This window comes from Canis lupus, chromosome 37 (genome assembly GCF_011100685.1).
Source record: "Canis lupus familiaris isolate Mischka breed German Shepherd chromosome 37, alternate assembly UU_Cfam_GSD_1.0, whole genome shotgun sequence".
Lineage (NCBI taxonomy): Eukaryota > Metazoa > Chordata > Mammalia > Carnivora > Canidae > Canis > Canis lupus.
In genome coordinates, this window is record NC_049258.1 from 27,689,250 (window position 1) to 27,701,666 (window position 12,417).

At 56.3% G+C, this 12,417-nt stretch overlaps 1 protein-coding gene across 3 annotated transcripts in view; it reads right to left on the reverse strand.

Moving 5' to 3' along the window:
- Nucleotides 1–8,798, reverse strand: part of EPHA4 (EPH receptor A4) — a 142,988-nt gene extending 134,190 nt beyond the window's left edge. For 2 of the 3 annotated variants that reach the window (XM_038585867.1, XM_038585866.1), the window contains exons 1-3: nucleotides 8,645–8,797; nucleotides 5,505–5,572; nucleotides 579–1,242 (exon numbers count right to left, since the gene is read on the reverse strand). In XM_038585867.1, coding sequence (XP_038441795.1) covers nucleotides 579–1,242; nucleotides 5,505–5,572; nucleotides 8,645–8,735 — 823 coding nt within the window. In that variant the 5' untranslated portion in view covers nucleotides 8,736–8,797. Of the gene's footprint in view, nucleotides 1–578; nucleotides 1,243–5,504; nucleotides 5,573–8,644 lie in introns of all 3 variants that reach the window. The other variant, XM_038585868.1, reaches the window with a different exon arrangement.
- Between the last annotated feature and the right edge of the window lie 3,619 nt (nucleotides 8,799–12,417).

Below are 12,417 nucleotides of genomic sequence, written 5' to 3' on the forward strand. Positions count from 1 at the left end.
GCACTTGAAACTTTGTCACTCTACTTCGTTGGACCGCGTCTACACGGGCCCAGGAGGCAGGAAACACTGTACTTTCCCCACACAGCTCCATCTTAACTAGCAGGCGGGAACTGCAGGAATGCCATCCTGATTTCACACGGAAGCCATTCGCGTATTATATTATATGGATATAATATATGGCACAAGAGAGATTTACCATCTTGGCCATTCTACCAGGTCCACGGACAGGAAAACTATGGTTGCAAAATGTGTCTGCCCTCTTCAAGAGAGGATCAATCAGGTCTGTTTCTTGAGCTTGTGCATTTACATTTCAGAGGGCACATCGAGCCGGTGCAGATCTGAGTGCCTGTTAGCAAATGTGTTTGGCCTTCTGCTGATTACACAGCATCATTTATTTTGTCAGTATTAGAAACGTCTTAGCCTTGCCACCTGGAGCTATAGCACTTACTCATTAGACCCCTCTGTCCCACCACATCCCACAGGGGCTGCTAATTACTGGCTTTACTCCATTTAGTCTCATCTCTGATTTAATTACGTGCACTAAGCCCTAATGAAAAGTACAATATGGCTCTCCTTACCTTGGCATTCTCCATTTCGCTCTTCGTGCCCAGCATTGCATAGGCAGTTGCCAATGGGTACCAGCCATTCACCATCTGCCCCACAGTACATTTTTGGCACATCCTTCTCTTCTGAGTTGTTGACACAGGAGCCTCGAACCTCCACCAGGGAAGACGTATCAGCCCCCGTGATGGTGTCTGGAAACTGGGCCAGATTGCGGACGGTGAGCGGACACTTCTTATAGAACACACGGACTGACACCAGGGCGATGCAAGCCCCCACATCCTGAAAAGCCAGATAAAACCCCTTTTTGCTCAACGGCCCTACATCCCGGATCTCGGTGTTCAGCTTCATGATCCTGTCACCAATGTCCACCTGGGTGAAGCTCTCGTCAGCAGCGATGGTGTCAATCTTGGCAAACTGGCTCTCTCGGATAAAACGCTCTTTGTCGTTGTCTGATTCATAGTAGTAGAGGTTGAACGTCTCCTTGCAAGTGCCCATGACACCTGGAAGGCTGTTGCAGTCTCTCAATGTGAACTTGATTTCAATGTACACCCTCTGCGCCCCTTCTCGGGTGATCCAATCAGTTCGGAGCCAGTTATTCTGGCTGGGTTCCATCACGTTGCACACTTGGTAGGTTCGGATTGGTGTGTTTTTTTCATCCATGATACTCACTTCCTCCCACTGCAAAGATCCAAAGGAAACGTGTCGATTACAGAGTGTCATCACACAGTGACTCGCCAGTTCCACTTTACCCTCACAGGACACTGAGGATTCTTGCTGCAAGGAGGAAGGAAGCTACCGAACACCAAGCCTCAGCAACAAACCTCTTATGGGAGATAAGATGGTATTTTATTGGGGATGTGATGGGGGTTTCGTTTTGTTTTTTTTTCTTTCTTTCTTTTTTTTTTTTTTTTGTGTGTGTGTGTGTGTGGTTGTTTCATTCTTTTGCCTAAGATCCAGAAGCATGGGGAGATCTACCGCTTGTAAGTTCCCAGCAGTCGCTGGTAGTGGTCTCACAACCTCAGATTCACCTATTACAACAGCTACAATTTCAAGTGGCAACAGTTCAAATTTACTCATAAAATAAAAGCTAGTATGTGTATTGTTTCAACAACTGAGCAGAGACCTGCAAATTAAGAGCAGGAAGAAAGAAGCTTGCCAAAGGAAGACAATTATCAGATAATTAGTGATGCTCCTGTCAGAACTTTGCTCTCTAATGCCTAAAAAAAAAAAAAAAAGTCAGTTGATTTTTTTTTTTTTTTTTTTTTTTTTGGCATTGTCACTATTCTTTAAAGGGGTAAAGAAAATCTCACTCTTCTGGTTTTGGTAATCCTGGGAAGATAGTTAACTTGATGGTTGGATTTCTCAAATCCACTGTCATTTATAACAATGAAACCCTTCTTCAGAGCAATGTATTCGATTCAGTATTCTTAAGACATATACCCATAAGTAAACAAGGATGCACACAGACTTTGCTTCTAACTACCCTTTGCATATTGAAAATAAAATAGTAGGTGGTATTGATGATTGAAAGCCAGACAAAATTAAAGAAGGGTGGTGAGGTTTTCTTTGCGATCTACTTCCTCCCATAAAGATTCTAACAGTGGGACCATCTGAATTCGCGGTGACTGGAGTAGTAAAAATTCTCTCTCTCTCTCTCTCTCTCTCTCTCTCTCCTTTGCCACAGCTTTTAAAAATAATCCTAAAAGCATCAAGATTGTTTCGGGGGCTCCTATAAGGCTAGTAGGCAGCCTCCAATTCTTCACAAATATCTACAGTAATGCATTTATATAGATCTGGTATAAATCAGCTTAAGTATCTAACACATGAATATAATTAGAAGAAAAAAGATAGTTAAAAAAAATCATATTCTATAATAGCTCCACTTAAAGCTCCATTCAATCCAACGAAGTACACAGAACCATAATGTCTCTTTTAACGGGTTTTCCATCTGTGCATTGGAAAACTATTAATGGATGGAAATGTTACTATATGAAGGGCCATACTGCATAAAATTCTGTATCCCTTTCATCTGCTACCATTATGAAAGTTGGAACTGGGAGGGATAAGTGCCCTGTGGTGATTAAAATTTCTTTTTATCCGCTAAGCAATAAATCACCAGTAATTTACTTATTTGGGGAAATTCATGTAAATCCAAAAATAGATCTCCACCTTCAAAAAAACCCCACTCAGCATGCTTCTCATCTCAGAACAAAGGGAATACGGAAAAACACATTTATCAATGTAAATGAAAGCACACAGGGATATCTCCACAGAGTTCATACAGGATAGTCCGGGTCTAATGTGAATTTTCCAGCCTGACCCTAATTGTCTAAACACATTGATCAATTCACCAGAATGATGACAAATCTCACCTTACTTTTGTGTTTTACAATCAGTGTCAGAAACTCAAAACACTCCTTTAAATGAACACTGCCAAGAAATTAGGCTTTCACTACACTGTTACCAACAGAAGCCATTACTTCCTATTATTATTTTGTTTAGTTGTTCTTACAGAAAAAAAAAAAAAAAAAAAAAAGGAACAGCCAGTTGTCTCTGACTCTATTTCATATTTCACTTTGTGGTATCGTCAAGTAAGTTTTCTTATTTGTCTTTAACAAGAACAACAAATAAATGTCATTATTTATCAACAAAACCATGACCCCCAGTGCCCAGCCGAGACAGATGTGAACCGCTTGAGCTACAGATAGAAATTTCAGAATAACCCAAAGACAGAAATGTGCTTTTCATCTTCAGATAGAAAACAATTTTTGTCAAGCAAATCCACCCAGAGTTGGTAGGTAATTTAATTCCTCTCTTCATCCTAAACCTGAAAAAGTTCTCTTTGATGACAAAATCTACAGATTAATGGAACTTCATAGTTTGGCACATCATTTCTCAATGGCCACTACACATGTGGGAATGGCTAATTCTATGATACGTAAACAAAACTTCATAGTTGAGGAAAGAAAGATGCTGCATCCTGCATTCGGGAGCCTACATTCAGCCCGTTAAAAAGTTCTCGGTTGGACACAAGCAGCTATGTAGGCGTGGTATCATTTTTAAGAGACTTCGAGACACCAGAAAGAAGTTTCGTGTTTAGAAGAAGTGAGCAGGTGTTCTTCGGGCAGTTTGGGGGTGGGTGCGGGCTATGGAATGTCTACGGCCTATTAGGTTGCAGTGAAAGCTTTCCAGAAACTAGATAGACCACAGGCAGTACTCAAAAATGCGTCATTCCTTGACTTTAAACAGGTCACATGTATATTTAGTGTAACAAGTTGGATCCCAAATCATACAGGATGCATTCATTCTCCCTCCAAACTTGAGAGCAGCCAGTAGAAAATAAGACTCGTTAAATTTTTAAAGCACTAATACCTTCCACCTTCAATTTTGCCAGGAGTTCTAATACGCTGAGTCTACAGAGCTTTACTCCTGGGGTAGCCTGGGAAAGCCTCCCTGAATCAGTGACCTTTCCAGGGTATAGGATTAACAAGAGTCTGACTCTCACAAGATAAAGCTGTACCTTTCTTCACAGTCAAAGGACTGAGGGCAATTGCCTGCAATCAGCAGTGAATACAGCCTGTCTACACTGCCAGAGGCCTGCCAATCACTTCTCCCTCCCTTTAAAAAAATGGTTTTGAGGGCCGCCTAGAATTTTTTTCAGCAGAGATCCAACCAACTGCAGTCAAGTTCAGGCAGAAAAACAGAAAAGGCCAGGCAAATCTCTGTTTTATTTCACCCGGGCTGCAAGGCCTGCTGTGGGAAGAGACGCCTTAAAATTCTCCATTTTCGTGACAAGTTTCTTGCCTTATTTTTAAGACCTTCTGTCTGTGACAGCAGTCTCTGTGAATCTTTACCTTTTTTGATCCTCTACTGTTTATTCAATGGACAGGTGTGAAGCCCCATACTGGGCGCTGGCTGGCAGGACCATCTCCCTCTGCGAAAGCCTCCCTGTCTTTCACCTCCATTGCTTTTAATCAAGTGATTCAGCCGTAGATTATCAAGTACATGCAGGCAGAATGATCTTGATTTTTAACGGATGTGAGAGTTACTTAAATTTGGCAGAAGGCAGAGTTACATGCTATACTGATTTCTGTCCAAAGCCGAGTCATCCTGCCCTCTTCCGAAGGGCAGAGCCGGAGAACAGGGGCCACTGCCCTAACTGCATCCTCTGAATCTTCAGAGGGAGGTGGTGGGGGCACATTTCAGAAGAAATGGACAGTGAAGCGCTGTCTCATACTTATAGTCCAGCTTCCCCTTCCCCAAAGGCTCGAGGTTCCCAACACATCAACTTAGTACATTCAGCACCAACAATACAAAAGCTTGGGTTCTTCTCTGCAGGTGTTGTGCCCCTGGCACGAGTTCGTAGGGCTTCCCCCCTCTCAGTGGGCAAGAGAGCTACAGTGGATTTAAGGTTGTGAGAGGTAAGGACGCTCCCCTCGGCACCACCCCCAACCTCACCCCCCACCCCCGCCACATGTAGCTTATGCCCCAAACTAAACTTGTGCCTGGTACAATCAGAAATGTTTTGTCCCTGATATCTTTATTTATTCATTCTCCTCATCTGGGAACAGAACAATTGCTCTAAAATTAACCCTGTCAGGGACTTCACGGCCATCACAGTAATAGGCACAAATTCTAATTTGGTTCCTGGATCGTATTTCTTGTCGGTATTTTAGTTTTAAACAGGCATCTAAGTCTATGCTTCCACCAATCTCCTAACTTCGAAACCCCTTTCTGCCCTTTTGGTTTCTAGTTCTTCCATGACAGAGCTATCCAAAGGGAGTATAGGATTTCTCCGACAAAGCGTAATTCACTTCATAGGCCATGGTGGAAATCTGACCCCCTCACCACAATCAACAAGAATCAAGCCATTAGGACCCTCGGAAAGTTGCTAATCATTCCTTTTTACCCTTTGGATCAGAGAGCAACTCGGAACTTACCCCTCCTTCCAGAGGGCTCGCTATCCACCCAAGTTCTCCCTGAACAGATCTGGAATCCAATAAGGTTACTGCAAGAAAACAAAGAAAAAAATGGATTAATTTCCAATTGCAAAAAAGCCAATACTACAAAAACCATTTGCCTGAGCGTTTCCATATGTGCTGGGGGTGTGCATATCCAACTCTGATCAAAACCTAAACTCGGTCTCACTTATGTAAATAATCATTACTTACTTGATCTTTTCCCCTCTTTAAATCTGCACGTTCTTATTTATTTAACTTGCTTAGCATTTAAAATTCCATCCCAGGACTGAGCTGATTCATTTTCTAAAAAGGATGAATAGGGAATCTCAAGTACAATTCAAAAAAATAAATATATCTACGTAGGGCAGTTACACTCCAGAGCAAAATCCGCATTCATCTCTGTCTGGTATCTACTAGAGTTATTTGTTTTTGCAAGTTTCGGATGACCACATAACTCATCAGCGTGGTGACGGAGCCACAAGTGAATTCTAACAGAGAGCACTCATAGGGTCAAGAAGAGGCTCTCTCCTCTACAATTTCATTTTTTCCCTCCTGCACCAAATAAACAGGTCCTGGTTGTGGTATCCGCTGCTGCTGCTTTTTTGGGTAAATATCAAAGTTTCAGAAAGGGGTCAGGGCAGACCTGTAGAATTAGAACGCCGACTCAATGGAGTATTCTCTTCCCGGGGTCTTTTGGAAGACGACCGGGGACTGTGCTCCCCAGCCTAGGAGGAAATCACTGGCTTGAATTTTAGGTTGAGGAGTGTGGCCTAATAGATCTCCCGTCTGTGCTGCACCTAAGCGCGTGCGTCAACGTTTCGTGGGGAGGGGAAAGGGGAGGAAGGCTACAGAGCCGCTGTACCCCACCCAGGCTGGAAATGTCCTAGGCACCGGCGACATTGAAAAGGACACAATGGATTCCTAACCTCTCCACATTCTCTTTCCCACCGAGATCTGCAGGCCTGGGGGTCGAAAGGCCCAGCTCAAAGGAACCACTGGGTTATTAATTTGATCAGTGAGGCTGGCTCCTCCGCTGGGGGAGGGGTGGGAATGGGGAGCCCTCCCCCTGGCTCCTGGGCACTCGGACGCTCCATCTCACCGCCAGGCCCCTCAATTCCGCCCACCTTCCCTCTTTGCATCCCCAAATCGAAGGAGCTACAAACAGCTGCTTTCTCCTGGTTTTCCCCGAGAAGCCTGAATTCCTAGGGTCTCTTAATTATTTTAAAATGTAGAGCGTTCCCTGGGTCGCTCCCGCCCGGAGTTGTGCCCCCCCCCCTCCCCATTCCCTCTTCTGGGTCCCTAGAGAAAAGCCCGCTACATCCATTTGGATTTATGTAAGGTGGATTAGGGACACAAAAGGAACAATAAGACCCAATTTACAAAAAAAGGGAGGGAGTAGAAAGGGAGGGTAAAAGGGAGAAAAGGAAACGTGATGGGAATAAAAAGCAACAAAATGAATTAATTTTTAGGGGGGAGGAGGGGCCGGTGGGGGAGTGGGAGACACCCCCCTTCGTTCCACATCAGCCTACGGCCCCTTCCACATCGTTTTTGTCTAGCGCTCCCAAGTTCTCCTTCCAAAAGAAGAGGCAAGAAAGCGGAGGGGGGAAAAAAGAAAAAAAAAAAAAAAAGAGGAAAGAAAATCTCCGTTCCGCCTGGTGCCAGAGGGGTCTCGAGGGACGTCCTAACAAGTGCGCGAAGTCGCCGGGAGGAAGCGAGATGCAGGATCCCACCAAGGAGCGAGCCCGGGGACCGAGGGGCCGCAGCGGCCGAGGAGCCCCCGAGCCAGTTAGGAGGAGGGGGCAGGCGCGGGGAGCGGGGCGCTGGGGGCGCGGGGAGCGGGGCGCGGGGGGCGCGGGGCGGGGGGGGGGGGGCGCCCTGGCCTCCTAACGGCGCCGCCCGCAGGTGTGCGCTCTCCCCGGCCTCCGCCTGGCGAGCTCCGGGTACCGGCCGCCCAGCCGAGGCTAAGTTGGCTTTTGGCTCCCTCCTTCGGATCAGGGGAAATGACGGATTGCGCGGGGATGCACGGACGGGTTCCGCGGAGACGGACGGACGAAGGGACGGATGGATGGACAGACGGATGCGGAGGCAGCGGGGCTGTGGGAGGCTGGAGGCGCCGACCGCGCGGTCCGGGCACTCCCGCGGGGCACACCGCCGTCCGCGTCCACGCGGGCCCCCGCGCGCCCACACGCGCGCATCTGTGCGCGGGCACACGCGCACACACACTCACGCGCGCACACACACTCACGCGCGCGCGCACACGCGCACACTCACACTCACGCACACTCGCCCACGCGCGCACACTCACACACGCACGCACGGAAGCTGGACGGTCCACACCGCCCCCCTACGCGGAGGCGCGTCCGCACAGCACGTCCGAAGGGGCGCGCGGGGTGGGCGCCGGGAGGGCCCGGCGGGTCCCGCGCCTTCCGTCCCAACTAGCGCCGCGCGCGGACCGCTCTGGGGCGAAACCCGGCGCTCGTGCGCGGCAGTGGCCGGCGGGCTCCGAGGTCCGCGGGGGATGCGCGGGCAGCGGGCCCCGGGCCGGGGTGGCATCCGCGGCCCGGCCCGGCCCGGCCCGGCGGGGGACGCAGCTGCCGCCCGCAGCCACCGCAGTCGGGTCCCCGCGGCCCGCGAGGGCGCCCCGGCCGCCGCGCCGCCGAGGCCCCGGAGCCGGTCCCGGGAAGCCCGGGGCTCGGGAAACTTTGCAGAAGCCCGAGCTCCGAGGCTCGTGCGGGCACCGGCGGCACCGCAGCCTCGCTCGGCTCCCGGCCTCCGCCCCCCTGCCCGGGGCCGGCTGGGAACGCGACGTCCCGGTAATTCCTTTATCCCCCGAGCCCCGGCGCCGGCTCCCGCGCGTCCCCGGGGCCCCTGGCGCTCGCCCCGCCGGCCCAGGCGGATAAACTTCGTCCTCTCGCCGCAAACTTGGGTCGCCGGGCGCCGCACGGGGACGGCCGGGGCAGGCTCCCGCCGCTCCGCAGTCCCCGCGAGGCCCCCCCGCGCGCGCCGACCCGGGGCGCAGCCTCCCGGGGGCCCCGCGCACCCTCCGGCCGCGCGCTCGGGGGCGTCCGCCCGCAGACCCGCCTCTGCCCCGGGGCCGGGAGGGGCCGCCGCGCTCTCACCTTCGTTCGCGGGGTACACCCTGGAGCCGGTGACGGCGTCGCAGATCCCAAAGAGAAGCGGGAAGAGGGCGAAATACAGAATCCCAGCCATGGCTCGCCGGTGCCAGCGCCGCTCCTGCCGCTCCTATCCCAGCGGAATAAATGCTTAAGTTAGGGGAGCCGCGGGCTGAGGACATTGCCAAGGGGGCGGGCCCGGCCCGTGACGCGCGCCTGCCAGTCCGCCGCCCGCAGCCAATGGGGGCGCGCACAGGCCGGCCCGGCCCCGCCCCGGCGCCCGAGGCCCCGCCCCCGCCCCCGCGGCCCCGCCCCCGGCTCCGCGCGGCGCGCGGTCTCCCCGGGCTGCGGCCGCGGCTCTGCGGGGCGCCCTCCCCCCGGGACGCGGACGGCGCCGGCCCTGGAGCGCGCCCCCGGCTTCCGAGCGGGGCCGCCGCCCCCCCCCCCCCGCCACGGACGGCGTGGGACCGAGGAAACGGTCCTTCCACGCAGTAAAATAAGCATAGAGTTGCCCTGCCCGTCGCCGCCCTCTGCCCGAGGGTCGGACCGCGCCCCGGGGCTGCACCGGCCCCGCGCTCGGCCCCCGGCCCCGTCGGCGTCCGCCCGGGCCCCCAGCTGCCCGGGCCGCGAGCACCCGCGAGCACCCCGCGTGCACCCCGCGAGCACCCCGCGAGCACCCTGAGAGCACCCCGCGTGCACCCCGCGAGCACCCCGAGAGCACCCCGCGAGCACCCTGAGAGCACCCCGCGAGCACCCCGCGAGCACCCTGCGTGCACCCCGCGTGCACCCCTCGAGCATCCCGCGTGCACGCCTCGAGCACCCCGCGAGCACCCTGCGAGCACCCGCTTGCACCCCGCGTGCACCCCGAGAGCACCCCGAGAGCACCCCGCGAGCACCCTGCGTGCACCCCGCGAGCACCCCTCGAGCACCCTGAGAGCACCCCGCGTGCACCCCTCGAGCACCCCTCGAGCATCCCGCGTGCACCCCTCGAGCACCCCGCGAGCACCCTGCGTGCACCCCGCGAGCACCCTGAGAGCACCCCGCGTGCACCCCTCGAGCACCCCTCGAGCACCCCGCGTGCACCCCTCGAGCACCCCGCGAGCACCCGCGGGCAGGGCGGCGGCCGGGCGGGGAGGCGCATCACCGGCCACCGACGGCTCCGGGTCGCACAACGCGGAGCAGCCCTCGGGCCGCGCGTCCCGTCCTCAGCCCGGGGGTGGTGCCCGGTCCCCGCCGGCCGGAGAGGGCGGCCCAGCCCCGCGCCCCGACGGCCCGGGCGCCCCGGGACGGGACCGCACACCTCGCGGCCGCCCGCCCCGGCCCCGCGCCTGTCGCCGCCCCCTGCGCGTCCGTCTGCCCCGAGGCCCCGCCGCGGGAACGGCCCCCCGAGCGCCGCCCGGCGACCTCCGACGCGACTCGGGAGCCTCCCCCGACGCTAACGGGGCCCGACTCCGGCCTCGGCCCCCCGCTCCCTCCCCCAGGCCGCCCGCCGTCCGCCTCCCTCCAGGCCGCCCCGGGTCTTCCGCGGGAGCCGGGTCCCAGCGGGGGGGGGGGGGGGGGGGGGGGGCGCCCGCGGCCGGTGGCGGCGCCTCTCGCGCTCGGGCGGCGGCTCTCCGTGGGGCAACCGCGCCACCTGCCGGCCAGACGCGGGGCTGCGTCGCCCCCGCGGAAGGGCGAGCGGACAAAGGCCGCAGCCCCCGCAGCCCCCGGCCCCGCAGGCCCCCGCAGCCTCGCGCAGCCCGCAGCCCCCCGGCCCCCTGCAGCTCCCCGCAGCCCCCAGGCCCCCGCAGCCCCTGCAGTCCCCCGGCCCCCTCAGCCCCCCAGCAGCCCCCCTGCAGCCCGCAGCCCCCCGCAGCCTCCCGCAGCCTCCTGCAGCCCCCCGGCCCCCTGCAGCGCCCCGCAGCCCCCAGGCCCCCGCAGCCCCTGCAGCCCCCAGCAGCCCCCCGGCCCCCGCAGCCCCTGCAGTCCCTCGGCCCCCTCAGCCCCCCAGCAGCCCCCCGCAGCCCGCAGCCCCCCGCAGCCTCCCGCAGCCCCCAGCAGCCCCCCGGCCCCTGCAGCCCCCTGCAGTCCTCCGGCCCCCTCAGCCCCCAGCAGGCCCCCGCATCCCCCTGCAGCCCCCGGGCCCCCACAGCCCCCCGCAGCCCCCCGGGCCCCATAGCCCCCCAGCAGCCCCCCCGCAGCCCCCTGCAGCCCCCCGGGCCCCCACAGCCCCCTGCAGCCCCCCGGGCCCCATAGCCCCCCAGCAGCCACCCCCGCAGCCCCCTGCAGCCCCCCGGCCCCCTCAGCCCCCCAGCAGCCCCCAGGGCCCCCAGGTCCCCAAGGCCCCCCGCAGCCCGCAGCCCCCCGCAGTCCCCCGGCCCCCGCAGCCCCCTGCAGCCCCCGGGCCCCCACAGCCCCCCGGGCCCCATAGCCCCACAGCAGCCCCCCGCAGCCCCCTGCAGCCCCCTGCAGCCCCCTGGCCCCCTCAGCCCCCCAGCAGCCCCCCGCATCCCCTAGGGCCCCCAGGTCCCCAAAGCCCCCCGCAGCCCGCAGCCCCCCGCAGCCCCCCGGCCCCCGCAGGCCCCCAGCAACCCCCCAGCCCTTGCAGCCCCCGCAGCCCGCAGCCCCCCGCAGCCCCCGGGCCCCTCCGCCCCGGGACAGCCGCAGCCTTGCAAAACCCAGCAACTTGGGCCGCGCGCGGGGGGGCGAGGTGGGCAGCGCTGAGCGGCCCCGGTATCTGGGCTCGGGGGGGGGGGGGGGGAGGCCTCCTGAAACGTGGGGGTCAGAGGAGACGGAGACGGGCTGGGCTGCCCTTATGGTAGCCACAGTTTCCACACAAGTAAAAGGCGGGAGAAGTGCACACGGGGGATTTTTATGTTTGTGTCTATAAATCATGTATAGATGTCTGCACGAAGACCCTTTGAGGGATTCACTTCTAGATGCTCACGTGTGTCTTCCTGAGTTTTATGCGAAAAGAAGATGAAATGGTGGCTCCCGTCACTTGGCACAATGACCGGGGGAGAGGAAAGAGCGATCTGAAATCTGTCTAAAACGTTTTTAAACAATAGGTGCGGGCTGCGCCTCCGCACGACTCTGCGTTGTACACGTGCGTGTGGTTGGAATGGGAAACTGACCGGCCGCCTCCTTCAAAACAGTGGAATTTCTAGAACATGTACCATTTTTCCCCTCGTGGGATATGCACACTGAATATTAAAGGCTTTGCAGCCACAGCTGCTGGAAAGCAAGGCATCGTTTGCCAGGGTACATCCAGTGACTGCCCCTTTTTTCTTCCCATTTTCCTCTTCCGGACCCCAAAGCAACCCGGTGACCTGGAGCACCGAAAGGCAAGAAGTGCTAACTTGGAAAACTGAACTAGAACTTCCTCTTTAAAGAATTTTCTGAGATGAATATCAGAAATGAGCTACTGAAAATTCTGCCTTCCTAGAGGGGAGTTCTCTAACCTAACAGGCATGGTTCCTCCCCAGAAGAGGGCAAAGTGGAAAAACAGATGGTGGCCCAGTCCCTCCTCGGTGTGGAACCCCCCATTTTACTGGAAAACACCTAATAATTTTCAAGCATTAGAGAGTATTTGCAACAAATCAGTCACTCACTGGGGTCATGAGCATACAGTAGGATACCATAATCTCAAAAAGTACCTAAAACCACCTTCTTTTAAAATAAATTAGCTTGACTCCAGAGTAAATCAACTCTAAATGCCGAGAGTATTTTGAATCCATTAAGAGACATGTCAAAATATATGTGTTTATAAGCTTAATGAATATTGTAATCCCCTATGTCAA